General features: G+C 39.5%; 1 protein-coding gene across 1 annotated transcript; it reads right to left on the bottom strand.

The window, feature by feature from the left end:
* Positions 1 to 2,224: 2,224 nt before the first annotated feature.
* Positions 2,225 to 17,942, bottom strand: LOC140234875 (transcription initiation factor IIA subunit 1-like). Its single transcript, XM_072314923.1, has 9 exons — positions 17,844 to 17,942; positions 17,299 to 17,400; positions 13,388 to 13,544; positions 12,424 to 12,488; positions 9,066 to 9,171; positions 8,261 to 8,457; positions 6,609 to 6,752; positions 4,844 to 4,933; positions 2,225 to 3,221 (listed from the first exon to the last, which is right to left on the bottom strand). The coding sequence occupies exons 1-9, from the start codon at positions 17,865 to 17,867 to the stop codon at positions 3,114 to 3,116; spliced, it is 993 nt and encodes a 330-aa protein (XP_072171024.1). The 5' UTR covers positions 17,868 to 17,942; the 3' UTR covers positions 2,225 to 3,113.
* Positions 17,943 to 21,440: the final 3,498 nt, after the last annotated feature.

Raw genomic sequence — 21,440 nt, 5'->3', positions numbered from 1 at the left:
TTCATATGCAGAGGGTGTTGGTCAGGCTTGGAAACAACTGTACCCAGAACATCTAATATACCTCAGAACTCATTTCTGACATGGTTACTATTCTATATTCTAAACCTGATTTCCCATAAACGCTGACATTGTGTGAATGCAAGACACATCTCACCAGACATAAAAGTCTGCCTGAACCTTCACAACATTCTTCAAACAACTTTGTTATTCTCTCATTCACAGTTCCCTGCAGTTTTGACTACTAAGTTTGTGTAAAGTGCATGGGATATTTATTCTGCAACAAACTGATATTCAAATTTAGATGATTATTTCTGACATTTTTTTCTTGCTTTGGCAACATTAAGCAAGCCAGAGCACACAACACAAACAATATCTTTTTTCTTTTTCTTTTTTGTCTGCCAAAGTACTTTTCTACTTCTATTGTCAGGTGTCTGAATAAATAATACCCAGAGTGCTAACACACACATAAAAAACACCATCACTTTTCACAATATCAATAATGTATGCCATCAAATGACAGTGTTTTGTGCATTTTACGACTGTTGGCACCTCTGTTTATCACACTGTGAGAGCACACACACATGCACGTAGCATGTAGATGTTCCGTGAATTGAACTTGCTACAATATCAACGTCTACTTCAAACTAGAGGTTGCAACAGAGAGTGCAAGCGGTGTGGTATGCGTACAGTTGTCATACTTACGTCTTATTTGCAGACATTTCATGCAAGTCGTTTTGGTAGCCATTTCTATCATCATTTTTGTTTTCCTGCGGACTCTAAATTCCAGGTATGCCCTATACACAGAGTGCATCGTACACACAGAACTTTACAGTACCTTTCTATTCAGTCAGAAATGAACAACGGTATTTCTTATATATATATATCCGATTAGCTGTTAATTTATTTTCCTAAAGGGGTGTCAGTACTTTAGCATGTGAATGTTACAACAGCTCATAAAATGGACTGTAGTCATATTATGTCAATTACATGATTAGACAAAGCAAACTGCAAGAAGCTAATGTTAGTTTGAGGACCCTGTCCCACTACCCTCCCCCCCCCCCCCCCCAACCCGCCTTCCCAAATGATAAAACAAATGGTTGGGGAGAGATGGTCAGTAGTACCAAGCCTCATAATTTCAGCCAAGTCAAAGAACAAAGAATACCCTGCCATATCACTCATGGTTTTACACACATCAGTCACATTTACAACATCCATGTGGGTGTTACATATGGTACTCATGGGACCAAAGGCTTAGTTGGAGTGTGTGTTGCAGATATTACACAACCAGGAAGCTGGAGTATACTATGAGCAAATCAAGGAGTGAATACCTGATTCTATTCAGACTGCTAGATTAACCCGTTGAGGACGGACTGATTTTGCTACAACACGCATTTCCCATAGACACCTGCCCGAGTATACTCGGGACTCGTCCTCAACGGGTTAAGGGAAGGTAAAAACACTGTAGCTAATGGGAGAGGAGATGAAGACTACCATTTCTGGATAGAAATCGGTAGCAAAAAGCCAAAAGGCTTCGTTGTTGTTGTTGTTTTTTTAATCTCCTACTGGTATTCCAAACTTGCACATGTATGCATGATCATCTACAACACTATGCAGATGATTAATGTCGCCAGACGAGAACATATCAACAGTCCATGGTACCATTTCATATGGCAAGTGTGATTGACAGCAGCTTGCAATGACTGTGGTTAATAGTGGCCAGCCATTCATTAGCCAACCAGCTTTGAGCATTTGGGTGTTGTGGGAAATGACATTTATGGTAACTTGGCATAACCGCAAGCATCGTAATGAAAAAGAGTCTCCACAGATTTCTTAAGAGAGAAGGATAAAAAGAAGAATAAAATAATATGTACATGTATGATTGATGATATATCCATTAAACAAGATCTCTTATCTCAACTGACATTCACAACAGGGAAGGTGAGATTTCCTCTTTCCTTCACAACACAAGAGATATTGTATATCTCCATCGAAAGTCAGATTGATCACAGTGCTGACAAATGCACAGACAAGCTGTGCTTGGCATTCCACCTGTCAGTGCCATCACACACCCCCTCCCCCCACCCTCTTATCTTCATTACAATCTGTGATGGAGAGGAGACCTTTACTACAGTTAGTCTCCAGAGTTTGCAGGTTCTGATGCATTTCTGGTAAATGCTGGTTGTATTTTCAAAGTGTGACATCATTAAAAAAAACAGTCATCCTAAGGGAGCCCCATAGGGGTTCTGGTTGGAGCTCTGGACTCTTTAAATGGTGCACCCTAAAAAGAATATCCGGCCTAAGTTGTTTTACCCTTTCAACTCAAGTAAAGGAATGGACACATTGCATTGACGGGGTAATGTCTACAGCAGGGCCCTCTGAAGAGCAGTACTTATCGGCCATTGAAGAGACCATTCTGGGTAAATAAGACCACATCATTATCATTTTCATCATTATCATATCATGCGAAGCATGAAGGCCCGGATACACTGAGTAGAAATATTACTTCCATGACAAACACTATTATTTACAATGAAAAGCTGAAGGTGTACACTGCTTACAAATACATGGTTACATAAAAAATTCAGGACCCCAAATATCTCCCTGTCTGTTTGCAATGAATCATGTGATTAATATATGGTTTGTTTGTTGTTGTTTTTGGAGGGGGAGGGGTGAGGCTTTAAAACAAAGAAGAATTTCTGGACGTCTTTCATGGGACATTAGTCACTTTATAAGACAACCATTCGATAGGTTTATCATCCAATGGTCTTTTAAGGCTTATTTGATAGGCACCAATTTCAATTTTAACTACAAAATAATGATTAAATATCATTTAGATGTGACACTTACGTATCTCAGTATTGTACTACACAACAAAATGAATGCCTCTAAACTTTAGACAAATCCACCGTTCCTTTTAGGAGGGAAAGACAAATAATAAACCAGGTTGACATGACATTAGTGACTAAATAAATACTCATGTGTTCCCGTGCATACTTGGTCATATATACCATACGTCCACAATGTGGGGGGTTGAGCAAGATGCTTGGCAAAAAGAACCAACAAAAGACACGCTCTCTCTTCTCTCCTCACTGGCCGCTCCAGAGAACGTCCTCTCACCAGTCTGCATCGCCGGTCGATTTGCAGAAGACATAGTCCTTGCCCTTCAGATTCATGATGCCGTGTTTAAGGGTGAACTTCCACTTGTTTCTACTCCTGTTGATCTGCAGTCAAGAGAACAGAGCATCAACACAATGAATCATTCTGTTTAGAACGATTTGGTTCAGCTGTGATTTTCTACACATTTATCTGGCGCTCAATTGTGATGAATCCAACATGACTTCGATCAGTTTTATCTCACATGAGTTGCGCACCATGAAATCAACTGCTTGGGATTCTATTTGTTGTAGACTGTATATGTGACCCTGCATCACAAAACAAACATAAAGTCGCCAGACATGGATTTTTAGTTGAGGACAGATTCTTAAAGAGCAGACTCTAAGCTTTACAATGATGTGTAACTCATATCAAATGGACTCCCCTAACCTATCTAAATACTAGAAAGAAAGCGCACACTCTGGAAAAGTGCGAACTGAGAAAAGAGGCTCTAAAGTACAGGGTCTTTTCAAGCGCTTAATCTTTACCCAGCCGTGGTAGCTGTGCAATGAAAGGGACAAAACACAGGATGTAAACCACTGGAGCAACAACAATGAAGGGATTATCAGATTAATCTGAAATTGAACATGTTCTATCAACACATTTTCCCCATGATCAATGCCAACTTTCAAAGCAGTAGCATTATCCTTTCAAAAGTTATTAGACTTTAAAGTGAACAGTGTTTAAAGGGTTTCAAGAAATGAAAAGGGGACGCTAAGACATACCTGATCATTCTATTCTCCCCCCAAAATGGGTTGTAGAAAAACTGCTGAAAACACACTTTTCCATTCATGTTATGATCCCAAACTAAAGAATAATGTAGAAGGGTAGCTCTTTCGGAAAATATGAAAAACTCAAGATTGACTTGCTTGACCCATTTCACCTTTTGTGAGTCCTCACATGAAATCAAGGGGTGCAACTTTTTGTTCGTTTTGTGATGCACGGGCACATATATGAAATATGATTCTTTCTTTTTTTAAATGTCCTATTTCAAATAAAATGCCACTACTTCATAATGCTGACTATCAAAAAGAGAGGAAATGCGGTTGTGACCAATACCACTATTTTGTGAAACATGCAATGCTTTGATATGCCATAACTTTCCTATTCAGTGTCAAATTTCCATGAAACTTGCACTTTTTATTGAAACAGAGTTTTGAATACACAGCAGACTTTGTGTTCATTTACCGTATCCCAATTAATACTTTAACAGCAGTAGCAGAATACAAAGCATTCTTGATTGCATACAACTATTGATTCTTTGGGCGATGATACTTGTGGTAAATATATCATGGTTTGTGAGAAACTGAACTCTTCAAGCACATCTAACTGATAAAGACATTCTGCAATAAGAGAGTTGATTGAAATAAAAAAATGGGCCCTATTTGTGAAGTAACAAATAGTAGAGTTAATTCAAAATGGACTTTAATCATGTGAAATGTTAAGAACTGAATGTATCTACTATAATACAGTATGGGTATTCAGCAAAACAGTAGTAATGAAATGGAAGACTTGGGCCAGTCAATGGTTTTAATCTGTGGTTTATCAGGGAGAGTTGGGACACATGAAAATTAAGGTTATCAATGCAAGATGAGAATCACAAACATTATTCAAGACTGATGTATAACTTGTCATAATTCTACTAAAGCGCAGAAGACTTTCATATTATGTTTCTCCAGTCTCTACTGACCTTGTCATACTGACACACTACTACATTGTCAGCTTCAAAGAGTTCTGAAGGATCTTCATCGCTAACATCATCTGCTGAGTTCAAAGGTTCCTGCAAATCAGTGGTGATTGAAAAAACACAACAATAATAAGATGAGCAGAGCAGGCAAGGGAAACAATCTCATGATGCAACAATAGAAAAAAAAAGTGAAGAAAATGACCAAAGAGTAATGATAGAAAATACAAGCACTGATAACGCTTTCCACTACTTGCTAAGTTGAAGAATATCCTAAGATATTTCCATCTGTCTTGATCACGAGGATAGTAAATATGCACCTTATGGCAATGTACAGCTTGCATTTTCTATCATTCTCAGCAGGGAATTTATCAGGAAGGAATATCCATGTTCTTCATCTTTTGCGTTGCTTTGAGTTAGTGTTTTTGGGGTTTTTTTGGCTCGTTTGTATGTTTTATGTTTGCAGGTTGAAAGGGGTAAGGGGATGGGGCAAATATTTTGAAAAAAAAAAATCAATTAAAATGAGCATCTTAATAAAGCACTTGGTGTTTTAGTGTCAGTACTGTCACTATAATTCACAAACCAGAATGATTAATTCCAAAGACAGAAAATACTACTGTAAAAGAGGATATTTGCACACAAGTATTTTGTGTGTGTGTGTGTGTGTGTGTGTGTGTGCTCTGCTGAGTAAGATGAATTTTGCATGTTTTTAATTCCACAGGATCAAGACATTACAAAGTATACAAATAATGACTGCTATGAGGGGCACAGTTAAAATCATGGGCCCAAGGTGATGTGAAAACCATAACTATGCCCGAAGCGAAGCTGAGGGCATAGTTATGGTTTTCACATCACCGAGGGCCTACATAATTTTAACTGTGCCCCGAATATCAAGCTGTCATTATTTGTTTTATATACCGAAAATATAGATTCTAGTCTCTTTTACAGCACTCATAATCAACGCTGATCGACAGCACAGCGGTCGTATCATTGGTGCGTGCATATGAGTGATCTATGTGTACGGGGTTGCGACTGTCTCGAAACCTATTTATAGGGCACAGTTGATTCTATGCCCCGGGCACAGTAAATCATGACGTCATTTTGATCAAAAATGGGGCACAGCTATTTTCATGACTCCACTTTTAACCAGTCATATGAGAGGAATCTATATATGAGGTATATAATGGTACATATAACAAGCAAGAATATTCATTTGCTTTTATTTTTTGTGCTAATTTCTGGTCACACAAAATGCATGAAAATTTCCACTTTCATGGTATACTGATGTCACTGATGAGCATTTCAAAGAATGGATGTAAATCAATTCAGGTCTCTTTCCATATTAAAAAGTCACTTCTGCTATTAACTAGCAGAAGAAACAACAAATACATATAAGACATGTAAAAAGTTATCTACACTATACCACATTTACTACAAAGAACTGACAGTTGGCAATTAAGATGTATCAGTTTTCTTTACTCAATGCGTAAAGTTCATCTGCTGTTGGAAATATCGCAAGCTCAGGTAAGTTAAAAAAGGTTATCAACAATATTTAGGGCATGACGTAACACCATAAATGAAAGTCACAGTAACGTTGATCAATGTTTCACAAATGATTTCAATTCTGTTTCATCAACGTGTACACTACATGACAAATATTTCTTTGGCAAGCTCATTTAAAACTTATATTTATTACAGTACAACTGCAGAATTGATTTTGTTTGTAAATGAGTGCATTGTTGCTCAAAGTCTAAAAAGGTCAAAAGCAAACCTCTTCATCATCTCCCCCTGCATCCTCATTGTCATTGTCATCATTGTCGTCGTCATCATCTTTGTCGTCATCGTCATCTTCGTCGAAGTCATCATCCTCTTCGTCAGAAGTGTCATTGGTACCGTCCACTTGAACTATTGGAGGCTGTGAGAAAGGAAATGTGCACCAATCATTATTGCTGCTGTCACATGGATATCTGTGATTTAAAGAGCCTCTGTCACATGATCATTATCGAGATACCTTGTGAAATACACAGTGAAATACACAAACAGACATCAAAGAGTTGGTCTGGACATTTCAATGCCAAAAGTGGTACACAGCAATCTTTATCATAATAATCATGGTGCAATGTATATTGGGACCCCCATAATGTATCAACTGAGAAGTCATGGAAGCATCCGAGGAGGTGTAATCTCCTTGGATAATTGCAATCCAATTGAGCAAACATGCACACACAGACACACAAGCAAACACACACACAGAACCCACACGGAAATACATAATCTGAACTCAAATAACTTACCTAGGATAAACTTCAACCCACCCCCTGAAAAAAAAAAAAAAAAAAAAAAAAAAAAATTATATATATATATATATATATATATATATATATATATATATATATATATTGATACTATCACTACTTCCACTATTGCTACTAACAAGACCAAACTACAAATGTTGGTACGACAACTGGTACGCCTCTGCAATATCGCACCATGAGCAAACACACACACAGAACCCACACGGAAATACATAATTTGAACTCAAATAACTTAACTAGGACAAACTTCAGTCACCCCCTGAAAAAAAAAAAAATGATAACATTACTACTTCCACTATTGCTACTGACAAGACGCAACTAGAAATGTTGGTACGACAACTGGTACGCCTCTGCAATATCGCACCATTCTCCTAATAGGTCTATGGTACGGACATCTTGACAATATGAGACGAGAGTTTCACACGATCAGCAAAAACTTAAATGAAATGCTTGAAAGTTTTTTCAATTGGATGGCTTCATTCTATCAGACAGTAGGTATCTAGAAATTTGAACATTATTTGACTTTTGACCCTTGCTCTTTGACCTCATGGCACACGACTTTCTTGTAATATCCAAGTTTCACAACAATACTTTGAGTTATTTTCATTATATGGGCAAAAATGTGACATTTTAACATTTTCACTTGACCCTTGACCCCGAACACTGTATATCCGTTCAGAACCAATGTGCAGTAATGCATGAATGTCCCCAATTTAATTTAGTTTCTGAAGTGAGAATTCCCAAGGTATGGAGAAAATAGTGTAATTTTAGCATCAAGTAGTATAATTTAACTATTTAACTTGACCTTTGACCCTTGGACTTTGTCCCCAGTACCCAAATATTCCCAAGAGAACCATTGTCAGGCAGTACATGTATATGTACTAGGTTTCAGCGATGCCTTGAGTAATTTCAGAAATATGAAGAAAAAGTTAAATTTCAGCAATTTTATTTGACCTATGGCCCCATGGCCCAACACTTTCCCTAGAGAATCTCTGACTGGTAGTACATGAATACAGTTTCATGAGAACATGCCTCCTATGCCTCCTATGCCTCCTGTGACGCACTTCATGGCAGAGGCATAAACATTGTACATGACCCACTTTCATACCTGGTCTCCACTGGATTGCACACGAATGGCCCCCTGGGAGAGGACCATACCCTGGGGGGTAGTTACAATGTGGGGCTCCTGGCCGGTGGACTGCACCCCTGGCTGGATGAGGACTGGAATGGATTGTAGCCCCACCATACCACTTGGCTGCTGGGTCTGAAGCTGGTATGCAGGGAATGTCTGCGTGGCACCAGCACCTTTTATATGGAACAAAGAAACCATTCATTTCAGTGAGGACATTTGCCAAATAACACAAACAGAAAAAGGAAACTAAGACTAAAAACTTTTACATTTCAATCCTCCCCAGTTCAATATTCATATCACACTTTGAGTGATTTCTGGACAATCACACTGTTTGTGGATCTAAATATATTATGATTTTTTTTTTTTTTTACAAAATTTTGCTTTAATATCATGAATCATAAACATCTCACATGGGCAATAGTACTGCCAAAAACAACTGTGCAACTGGCAACATACATTTAAGGTGTCTGTGATGTACACTTCTTTGTTTGTGTTTTTACTAGAATTTGGGACTTGCATGTGAAAATTACCAGAGGTTGATGTATAACAAAATGAAATTATTGCATCACTTGCTCTTCAGTCCCTCACAGCTCACATACCACATGATGGAATAGTTAATTTTCTTTAATTCAGTATTACAGTCAGCAGTGTACCAACGGACAACAGGGAGAGTGGATATAAATCCTCATCTTCCACTATTTTTTTTCACTTTCTGCTTGGGATTGCCCGCTGTGCAGGTTAGCACATGTGCTAACACAAAAACAGGCTAAAACATGCATACCACTCCCCTGCTGCTGGATTGCAAAGGGCACACTCTGCATCTGCTGTGGCTGAAGGTGGAGCATGTTCTGCTGCACGGCAAGGTTGGCTGCTGCTGCCGATGAACTCTGTCAAAAAAAAATTGGCACAAATGCAGGGTTTGAATTACAACATACCAATGACCACTAAATATCGCATACTAAAGAGAAAGTCATCAAGATGTAGTCACTCACAAGGAACACTTGGGGTTTGGTCATTTTCACAAAACTGTGATCATTGCATATCGTTCAAAGCTATGCAGAACATGTTCACAAGCCTACGATCAAGTTAGCAATTGTTGCTAACAACACAAACAACAATAATTTACTGGCACACAATAATGCTGTGTTTAATGACTATGACATAATTATGTGCTCTCCTGTTTTCTTGCACAGTAAGGGATCTATAGACTCATAATTCTGAATTTCGCTTTGCAAATCTATGCAAAGCAAGAGCATACCATTATGCTTCCAAAGCACCACCCAAGATGAACATACAACTTACACGTCAATTGCACTTGACTCAAATCTGCTTAAGAATATTTTGCTGTATTCTGTTTAAAAAAAAAAAAAAAAAGAAAGAACTAGAGATTGTAATTTGTCATTACTGACAAATTAAGGTGATCCGATTTTTTTTTAATAATGATTCAAGTCCTGATCGCAATAGGCATGACCATACAGGTTTCATCTGTGTTTAGAGACATTGGCCGTGTGATGTTTGGATTCTCATTTAGAAAAGGGAGTCATATCTGTCATTTTTGGTACCAAATTCTGTATACACTAGATAACGAAGATACAGCAACAAATACATAATTTAGGCATGACCATACAGGTTTCATCTGTGTTTAGGGACATTCGCCGTGTGATATTTGGAATCTCATTTAGAAAAGCGAGTCAGACCTGCCATCTTTGGTACCAAATTCCGTATACACTGTAACGTAGATACAGAATGAAGTATATTTGACCATTGACCCCACTTTGCACAGCCAGGATGGCATCTAAGCAAAAAGTGGTTATTTCGTAAAATGATTCTTGTAACATGGTCTTTGCGTGTGCAAAATATGGAAGAGATAGGACATGTATTTACTAAGATACAGAAATTTGAGGGTGATAGACGCTGTTTTTCTTGAGTTATTGCAAAGAAAGTTGCAGAAAGAAAAGAAACATCTCAATACATTGAAGATAAGCTTTAAATTCAACCACGTTTTTTAACGTAATCCCGACATCGTACGAAAAAGACGAAGGGTAAAATACGATAGCCCAAAGTCTCAGCTACAACATATTAAGATCTGGGAGAAATTCAACGAAGCATAAGTGAGCTATTGCTCGAAAAAGATAGTCATGTCAAATTTCATTTGCAAAAAAACTGCACTCCCATAGAGATAACACGTCATAATGAAGATACAGAAAGAAGAATATATGACCTTTGACCGCACTTTGCACAGACATGATGGCATCTGAGCAAAAAGTGGTTATTTTGTGAAATGATTCTTGTAACATGGTCTTTGCGTGTGCAAAATATGGGAGAGATAGGACATGTATTCACCAAGATACAGGATGAAACATTTATGACCTTTGACCCTAATTTACATACCCAAGATGGTGTCCGATCAAATAATTGTTATTTTATGAAATAATGTACGTGACATGAACAAAACATGTGCAAAATATGGGATTAATAGCCATTGTTGTTGTTCATCTATTGCACAGAAAGTAGTAGAAAGAAAGAAAAATAAAGAAAAATTGTGTTATTTTTATAGAAATTTGAAGGAGAAGCATGAAAAAAAATCAGAAAAAGATAAAGTTAGGAAAGGAGATTAAGACTAACTAAAGAAAAAGAAGAAAAAATAGTGTTTAAAAAAATTTAAAAACAACTGGCAGGGGTGAGCATCGAACCAGGGACCTTAGGATTACGAGTCGGATGCGCTATGCAATGACCTATTTCATGCTCCATAGGCCCTATGTATTAAGCAAAATGACGCTGCATCGAAACCACATGCAATTTTCAACCAAGTTTTTCGACGTGATGCCGACGTCGTATGAAAAAATGGAGGGCACACTTACGATAGCCCAAAGTCTCAGCTACAACATACTAAAATCTGGGAAAAATTCACCGAAGCATAAGTGAGCTAGTGCTCGAAAAAGATAGTCATGTCAATTTTCACTGCCAGAAAAACTGCTCTCCCATAGAGATAACACGTAAACTGGTCAAATTTTACAAGGATACTTTCAATCCATTTTTACGAGGTGATACCGTTATCCAATCAAAATGTTGTAATTTTATGTTTGAAAGAACATTAAATAAGCTACATCATACTGAAATCTGGGTGAAAATTGACAGAAGACTCGTGAGATACGCCCGAATGAACTTGAAATATGATGACGTCATTTTGAAAATTTACTTTTTTTACTTTATTAAGAAATTTGATATCTTTTAATCATTTTGTCAGCATTGCCACTCCATGAAATGACATGTACAACTCATCAGCTTTCAAAATATGTACAGAAAATGGGGGGTCACCGTCCATCCTGACGAGTAAAATCGGATTTAAAATTGTCATTTTTTTGGCATAGTTGCACTGTATATCGCCATTGACGCGCGCGCGGAATTTCAACTTTGACGGGCCCGTATGACGTCATATTGAGTCGGATTGACTTGAAACTTGGTAGACATATTCCTTGACATTTCAGGCAGCCGATAAGTGTGAAAAAACTGAAAATTTCTATTGCATATGAGCTGTGCGTGCGTATATGCGCGCGCGCGTACGCGTCCGTCCGATTTTTTCAATTTTTCAAAAAATGCTCCAAATGGTCTGAAACGTGTGTAAAAAAAATTTGAGCTCGATTTGAGCATACAAATATTTCAACGCGCGCGTACGCGCACGTATCAAGAGAAAATGTGAATTTTGAGAACATGAGTAAAATGCACATAACTTGAAATATATGTGACGTAAATTTCATTGAAAAACTTCATTCCATTAATGAGATATGATTGAGAATGTGTTTTCATATAATGACGTCATAGTGACGTCACGGTCGACTGATCACTTTGATTTTAGTTCGATTGCCGTCTTTGGAACACGATACATACATGGTATAAGTTTGAACTTGATAGACATAGCACTTTCTGAGCTAACCTCTGCACAACTTTTGGGGAGAAATAAAGAAAGAAGAAGAAGAAGAAGAAGAAAGAATCCGTACAGATACAATAGGTGATCCGAGAGGATACTCGGATCACCTAAAAAAAGTGGCACCATTGAATGGGCTTCATATTGTGCTACACTTTGCCCAGTCCGACAGGACTACAAAAGAGGAGGACTGCAAGTGAAATGAGCCACTTACCAGATTCCCAGCCAATGGGGCTTGAGCTGCTGAAGCACCTTGGCGGTCCAGTGGTGGCTGAGAGCCTGGTAGCAAATGAAGACATACAGCAGGGAGAAGTCATTCATTTGATCCTCACATTAGATATATCTACACCATAACGTGAACTGACAATTTTTTTTCCCCTAGCAACAGATACTAGGCCTGATGGAACCATCAAATAGATGAAAAGTGGCCCTTCGATACAAACCAATATGTAAATATACACATCACAACAACAACAAAAACAATAACACTTCTCATTTACTGATGATGTCATTCAACAAATACACGTGCATTTACTGCGTAGGCCTACATGTATTTTGCCAAAATATGACGAGCAAATTGCTCTGGATCACAAGCCACATTCAACAAACATTGTTAGCTGTGACAGTAACAAACTGTCCAGGACATTTGGTGAGGCCTAGGTACAAAGTCTAGGATATTCAACACCTTCAAGGGAATAAGATAATATGAAAAAAAAAATCAAATCCATTCCATTCCATCTCTTCCTTATGACCTCTCATGTCTATCAAATTTATCCCCTCTTAATCAATTCCCCAAGCATCCTTCATTCTTTCACAAAGTTTGAAGAACTTCAAAGGATTGCTTGTTGAGTTACAATGTCGGCATAAATACAAGGATAGAAATGTGGACAGACGGGTGAACAGATGACATACTGACCGTTGGTGCAAATATCAAACTAGTATCTGACAATGTGTTTTCTCTGTATCACAATTCATTAATCCTTATGGACAGCATTCTCTGACTAAACTGGTATGTCAGAAAAAATATATAATAGTGTATATATCTTGTTTCGAGCAGCATGAATATACATAGGAGACAAAGAGAAAAAGAGAGGGAGAGAGAGAGAGAGAGAGAGAGACACACACACACACACACACACACACACACACACAAAGGCAGTGGTGATCCAGGAACTCACTCTGCTTGTTTTGTTGTCTCTCCTGTCCTGTGGACTGGTATGACGCAGATGCATCTTGAACAGAAAATTTCCCTCCTGATTGTTGTTGTTGCTGCTGCTGCTGAGGTCGTGGACCCAAGTCTATGGCTCGTGACTGCAGTAGTTTTGATTCCCAAATCTTGTAGACAATAGCAAAGAAATGAATCAGGAACACATACCTCAATCTCAATTTTCTTAAAGGCACATGGTCCCCGTGGTTTGGTCAAATGCATACGTGGGCGCACGGCGCAAGTTTCCTATAGAGACCTATGCTATTGGCTCCTCTTTAGCTCTTATGCTGTGACCCATTCCCCCGAGTCCGAAGAAGTCCCATCCATCGTAGTCAGTGGTCTGATCACAGTTCGGCTCATGATTTGGCTGAGGGGGATGACAGCTTTAGCAAACCTCTTTTGTGATGTCATAATACAAAGCACATATGCACACACCCTGGCATTACTACAGACTGCGTGATGCGCAGAGAAGACAATGAAGGCAACGTTACTTAGCAACACCTACGTGCTTTACTCTTGATGACAGCTCAACTTCGGCAATCTTCATCTCAATGCTAACAGTGATCAGCAGTATCATCAACAGCGCCCTCTAAACTACCGGGACTATGCGTCTTTAATCCTCTGGCCTGTACCCGGTAAACTAACAAAATCTTCTTGCTAATTATCATGACAGTATAATATAAACAAATAAATGAGAATGACATAAAAAAATAACAATCAACAGCATTCTATTCAATGTCAGTTTTCATGTTATCCCAGGGTTAACAAGACCTTGTTTGTCAGTTGACATTTAACATAAAAAACCCTACCTCAATTTCAAATATCAAGCATACTGATTTTAGCCCCAAAAATTCAAGATTATCATTTTTTTTTCCAAGATGAGATTCTTGTCACCCCTAGATAATGCGAGTGTTATCAAGAATAATCCTCAATTTGAAATGATAAAACTTTTACAGATTATCAATAATTAAACCACCAAAAAGTGGTGTAGTCCATTCTCTTGATTATTTTTCTATACTCTCTATTTCATAATTCACATGAAATTTGTTTAATGAAATGTCTGATTTCATTTATTCAATGATAAAGTACAATCTGTTACACCATTTGAGATACAAATTGTACTTTTATGTCAATCCATCTAAGGCATGACTTTTCAATCGCAGTGCCCTTTATTTGACAAATTACTACACAATAATCCACAAATATGACATCCATATTTCAACATGACATATCAAAGCATCTTTATAAAATATCAATATCAGTTAGAGTTTGTATTTCATTTTTTCATTTCTCTTAAAGGACAAGTTCACCTTCATCAACATAAGGATTGAGAGAATGTAGGAATATTAGTAGAACACATCATTGAAAGTTTGAGGAAAATCGGACAATCCGTTCAAAAGTTATCAATTTTTGAAGTTTTTGTGCAGTCACTGCTGGATGAGAAGACTACTGCAGTGTATGATGTCACATGCATACAACAATATAAGGAAAATATAAAGAGAATTTCACAAAATTTCATCTTTTGAAAAAAGTACACATTCCCTTGACTCGTTACTGACATATGGGTAATATTATTCCCATTGCCTTTAGAAAGAGGCAAGTCAAGTGCTCTTTTATTATGCGAAAAAAGTGAAAATATGTTGAATTTTCTTTACATTTTCTTTATACTGTTGTACTCATATGACATCACGAGCCTTAGTAGTCTCCTCATCTAGCAGTTCCAACACAAAAGTTTTAAAACTTCATAACTTTTGCATCGATTGTCCAATTTTCCTCAAACTTTCACTGATGTGTTCTACTAATATTGCTGCATTCTCTCAATCCTTATGTTAATGAAGGTGAACTTGTCCTTTACTAGCATAATGAAAGACTATATTTGAAAAAAAAAAGTATTCATGGAGTTGTATGATTTCATCACATATCACCTTTAATAGTAGCATTGCAATAGCATATCTATTATGCATAACCAATTCTAATTTTTTGCATAATTTCAAATCCACTATAATGCATATGATACACATATATTCAACCCAATATTCAAAGACTAACGCAGCAACGGAAGTACCAGTAGGCAAGTGCATTAGAAACATGTGTTCAATAAACTGATCATCACTCCCCACTGCATGGATGAACAATAATCTACTCTCGACACAGGAAGATCACTTTCATTATCAAATTGCACTAAAATCATATACCCGGGTACATGTCAATTCTACAGGATAGCTTTCTGTTGCCGACAATTACCAAGTGTCATTCATGACAGTGTATATCAAGAACTGAAGAGAGCAAGTAATAATTGCAACCCACTACTATCAAAAGATCAGAATTAAATAAGACTTTCACTGATCGAGCGTCAGATCCTTCAGTTTGAATACACATATTTTGATAAAACCCCGTACTTGCATGCCGATATCATTTGATTGCTCAACCTGTGAAATTTTATTTAGCCCTCAACTTCGCTTGGTTTGGGTATTGCTATAGTAGTTCTATATTATTGGTTTGCATGGGTAGGCCTGAAGTGATTTTTTTCCCCTTCTCCTTATTTGTGATTGTAATTTTGGTTTTGCATTGTCCTAATATGTTATTTTGTTTGTTTTTCTTTAGTCTTCTTGTGTGCCTAGAAACACCAGTATAAAGCGGTTTATAAATGCAATTATTGTTATTATTATTTATTTAATTTTTTAAGTCATCTTGTTTCTTGAATGACAACATACAGCTGTACTAACTTTGATGACCAGGGACTACTGGGGTGGAATCTCTTTCCACCTCCCTTTTTATACTGGTAATTAAACGACAGAGATGTTTGTTCACAATGCCAGAGACTTGCACGATTCCTGCAAGAAGGGAGCCGGCGAATGAAAGACTTTTACTAGGCTTTATACCTTTATATAGAGAAAGAAACATTATATACATTACATTATATACCTTTATATAGAGAAAGAAACATCCATGTAGAATTGCACAGAGAATCTCATCACAGGAAGTGTGCGAGCTTTCAACTTGGCATACGGCAATCTTGATTTTATGAATAATGCACGAGCTGGAACCGAGGTCGCTTGAGTGCACATGACGTTTATTGGCTAAACACCATGCGGTACGCAAATGAGGCCCCACTATAAATACACGGACATATGCAAATACCGTTCTAACAAGAGGTCGCGGCAAACGCAGGAAGATGGCAGAATGCCACTCGCCGCGAAGCGGTACAGTGCAGTGCGCCCATATCCCTGGAACACAATCACGCGTTGTAGATGCCTTATCCCGTGCAATCACCTTACAACATACGGATACCTGTATTTCATCGGAGTTTCGCATTAGTTTTCGTTGTTACAGAATCCTGCGATAAAAGAAACTGCGGAAAATATCAAGTCGATAGCTACAGACTCATGTGGACCCAAAAAGCGTTACAAATACTTGTTACAGGAACAGAGGCAGCTGTGCATGGCTCGCGACAAGTTTCCGCCTCTATCTCTTCATTGCTCTTTGACTTTATAAATGATATGTTCTTCGCCACCACCAGTGAACAGATAGACCAGATTCTACTGCATGATACTAGATCTATAGGCTCGACTGGCATTTTTTTTTTTTTTTTTATTTGTTAGTCCCATGTCCGGCTAATTAATTCCGCCTAAAAAAACAGTTGGGTTACAATTCAGTTACCGAGTTAATGTTAACTGTTAGACTTTACCTAGCCCGACCAGACGCTGTTACGGATGTACAGCGGCGACTGGGCTGTGTATAGTTAGACTTTACCAAACGCTTACAGCCGAATCTCTTCGCCAGCATTCAGTTCGCACACCACGTCTGGAATTCAGACATTGTGATGCTCGATGGTCTTTCAAACTAAAAATGTCCTTAGAAGATTCAAACCACCTTACTCACCTGTTTCAGGTCTTGTAACACTGGTTCTTCTACGCCCTCATCCAAAAATGCCTCGCGAACATTGTTGATCACATCGTCGATTACACTCTTATACAGCTTAGACTGAAGGAGAAAGAGATATTTTATTAGGGGCCTACTAACGTTAGAGTTAGGCATTAGAAATATCAAAACCATAATGTGAAGACAAAGCAATGTCCGAGAAAGTCCCTCAAATCCGATCTAACATCTGCCCAACAAAAGATAATCATGCCAAAATCATTTAAAGCTCTCCGAAAAAAAAAAAATACAGGAGATGTAACTAAATTAGGGCTACAGGTAGCATTAGTGGCGCAAAAACAAGAACAAAAGGAATAATGGCAAATTACAAGACGAATTGGCTTCACACCTTACATGTTGCTCGAGGAGGAAGCTTTGAATTGATGACTGAACCCAAAAAATTTCGCAACACACTCACAGAAAATTAACTGACATTAGAATCTACATGATTACATGAAAACAAGCATTGATACTCATGGTACTAAATCATTTCTGGTAGCACTGCTCACCACATTTTGAGAACCGGCAGCCATCGCAAATAAAGCGGTGGAAAACAAGATGAGCAGAAAAATGCTATTCGAGAGAGACCATTTGCTTTCTACACGCACAGTACACAAACGCCTGTATCGTCCTGGCTTCTCCGAAGCCACCGATCGACTGTGGCTCAGCGCTTTTATACTCGTCAACAAGCCCTCTTATTGCCGATAGGGGGTAGCACTATTGAACAAATTAATGTATCCCCTTGAACTCTTGGCTCTGACTGCATAAGCAAATTCAAAACATAAATCTTTAATAAATTTTGTGTATTTAAACACTTTTTATTCAAAAATATATACTACTTTCAATGAAAAATAATATTGTTGCAGTATTCTAATACTTAGATTACATAATATTTGACAAAATATTTAACCAATAATACACTTTGGTGGCTGAACGGTGGCGTCTGCTACGCGATAGAACATGTACAGATCACTGACCTCGGTGCAGAAGATAATGTACAGTACATTATATCCCAGAAAGTTGAGGCTCAGAGATGCTTTATTAGGGAGCTTTAGATTTTGACGCGCGGACGTTTGAGACGACGAGTGCGCTGGACGTTCTCCTCTCCCTTGCGTCGTGTAGAAAAGTAGCTTTAGATTACGCTGGGACGCAACGTATAGAAAATAAAATCGCGCCCCCATAATAATGATCAGTGCATGAAGCAGAGCGGGTTGATAGATAGAGTTGCGACACTGGGGTACAAAGGTCACGTCAAATAGTTCCCCCTGGTCGTCGATGTCGACGAAATATTTCTACAGGGTTTTCACATAGGCGCGCAGTGCCCGGACCCAGCGGCAGTGTGAGATACCATTGTTGCTTGCGACGGGAGTGTGACTTGTTGAGAAAAATGTCCTGTTTTTACGGCAATCATGTAAACATAATGAAGTAGAGAAAGGAGTACTTACTGTCGAAGTTAAGGAAACGGATGCAAACAACCGGAAAGGATGAAATATTTTCAGAGTTGTTTTAACACTCCTGGATGATATGTTGATGGGCGAACGTCAAAATGTAAGGACGGAAATATCATGTAGTCCCACTCCTTTACAATTGTTGTTGTAATTCAAAATCCCGGGTTGTGGGTCTTTATTGTTGTTATGACGACGAGGGGAAGCTATTTTGCACTCTCGCGCAAAACCCATGCGCGGAGCGCGTGACTCTACTTTGCGCGAGCCACGGAGCAAAATAACAATGAATGCATTGTTTGCGTCATAATAGGGTACGCGGTTCGCAAGGTCTTATCGACATCATACGACCAGGGGGAACTATTTTGAGGGATTGACCAATCAGCAAGAACTTCCGGTGTCGCAACTCTATCTATCAACCCGCTCTGGCATGAAGTAGCTAGCGCTCTCTACGTTGCAAACTGTGCGGACGTAAAAATAGCCCAGTAACAGTGCAGTACGCGTAGTGAAAAACTCAGGCGACGCAAGCTAAAAATAGATCGACTTGACGCGCGCTTCTGCGCACGCTCAGAACATGTTTTTTCCTTCTGAACGTCCGCGCGTCTAAAATCTAAGTGCGTGTACGTGTTTATACAGGAGCCTAGCTCGCATCGGCGCGCATGTATGAGCCGGTATTTTACCTCCCGCATGAGCGCTTATTTCTCGTGTTTATACAGAAGTCAAAATACCGGCTCATGCGAGCCGATGCGAGCGGACCTCAGCTGAACCGGACGCGAACCGGACCTCTCGAATTTTGGGGTCAAGCATAGGTCACGTTCGCAGTGCAGTTTATTGCATGATGGGAAAAAATGAAAAAAAAATCAAGATGGCACCGGCAAAGTCATCAGGACCACCAAGCTTGAAGGTCATTCTTGTAACGTTCCTCTTGACAACCACCCGGCCAAATGATCAATTGAAATCCAGTTTTTCAGTATAGAAGGAGAAGACGTGGTTCGATCATGACAGATATTAAAATACACGCTTTCCGGTTACCTCTCGAATTTCGGTCGTCTGTATAAACACACAGCAAAATACGCTCCTCTCGCATTGGCCACCTCAAAAGGTGGCGGACGGAACCTCTCGCATGAGCCGGCTGCATTTGGCGGCGTATGCCGGCATACGCCGTGTTTATACAGAGCAAAATTCGAGAGGTTCTCTCGCATGAGTCGGCATGAGCCGGCATGAGCCGGCATGAGCGCGTATTTTGCTTCTCTGTATAAACACGCTCTAAAGCTCCGGGGAGAGATGCCACTGAGATCAACTCTCCTGAGAGTCTCCCCATCAAAGCTGCGCATGAGGGGGAGGGAACAGGGTTGCAGCCTTATCCCCCCTCCACGTATATACCCCCCTTCCCCTAATAAAAAAACAAACAAACAAACACCGCCAAAGCTGCCAGTTCTGTGACGCGCTATGTATATTTTTGGCATGGGCAGCGCCATTACTGCGGTGTCTTAGCCGACCCCCCTCCTCTCTCCCCACCCCTCTCACGCGCACGGAATGAAAAACTGATGCATGGTTGTTTTAGCCAATGGGCGTCTCGTACTGAGTGCGCGAATGCTTGCTTAATGCGCGAACCTTTGTTACAAGTGCGCGATAAACATGTTGCCCGTGGGGTGGGGGAGAGGAGGGGGTCGGCTAAGACACCTCAAAATGAGCTTTATGGCTGCGCCCAGTGCCAGAAATTGTCTGCTGCCCTCAACGAACCCGAATCGGTCTAGACCATAGAGCTGTAGAGCTCTATGGTCTAGACCGATTCGGGTTCGTTGAGGGCAGCAGACAAGTTGCGGTTACAGGGCGCATGCAGCCATTAGCTCTTGCGGTGTCCCCGCCTACCCCCCCCCCCCCCCCGGCAAACATGTTTATCGCGCACTTGTAGCAGGAGTACGCGCACTTGTTACAAAGGTTCGCGCATTAAGCAAGCGTTTGGCGTACTCCTGCTACAAGTGCGCGATAAACATGTTTGCCCGGGGGGGGGGGGGGTAGGCGGGGACACCGCAAGAGCTAATGGCTGCATGCGCCCTGTAACCGCAACTAACCCATTTAATATTAAATGGGTTAGTGAAATACCGGTTAGTGATTGGCTAAACACAGTCACATGATGGAGGTACATTCGTTATGTTCGCCCATGGGCGAACATTCTTGTTATGCTCTCCCATGGGAAAACATTTTCACGTAACAAATACCCGCGCGCACAGTGAATTTAGCTCTGCGCGAGCTAGCGCGATCGAGTGCGTTGTGCGCGTGCTGGACCTTTACGCTAAGCGTACCATGATCATGATATCAGTAGGGAGCTTTAGATTTTAGACGCGCGGACGTCCAAAGAGAAAAAAACATGATCTGAGTGTGCACAGTAACTTGATCCGCGCTACTGCGCACGCTCAGAACATGTTTTTTTTCTCTTTGAACGTCCGCGCATCTAAAATCTAAAGCTCCCTAGTATTGAAAGGTACGGTACGGTTTGATGCGCCACTTTCAGAGCGTGATATTTGACTAACCCATATAATATAACAGATGATGACTTTTGTTGTCGGGAACATACCAAACATTCGACTCTCAGCTTTTGAAATGCTATTTCGGAAGGCTATAAGTCCCTCGACTTCGTCTCGGGACTTATAACCTCCCTCA

This window comes from Diadema setosum, chromosome 1, assembly GCF_964275005.1.
Source record: "Diadema setosum chromosome 1, eeDiaSeto1, whole genome shotgun sequence".
NCBI lineage: Eukaryota > Metazoa > Echinodermata > Echinoidea > Diadematoida > Diadematidae > Diadema > Diadema setosum.
This window is presented reverse-complemented; position numbering and strand designations above follow the sequence as displayed.

Excerpts from the sequence above, each read along its gene's own strand:
- LOC140234875 (XM_072314923.1), bottom strand. The coding sequence starts at position 17,867 with ATGGCTGCCGGTTCTCAAAATGTG. Across the intron at positions 17,401-17,843 it reads CTGCCGGTTCTCAAAATGTG|TCTAAGCTGTATAAGAGTGT; the intron begins GTGAGCAGTGCT and ends TTTCTCCTTCAG. Across the intron at positions 3,222-4,843 it reads TAGTGTGTCAGTATGACAAG|ATCAACAGGAGTAGAAACAA; the intron begins GTCAGTAGAGAC and ends TCTTGACTGCAG.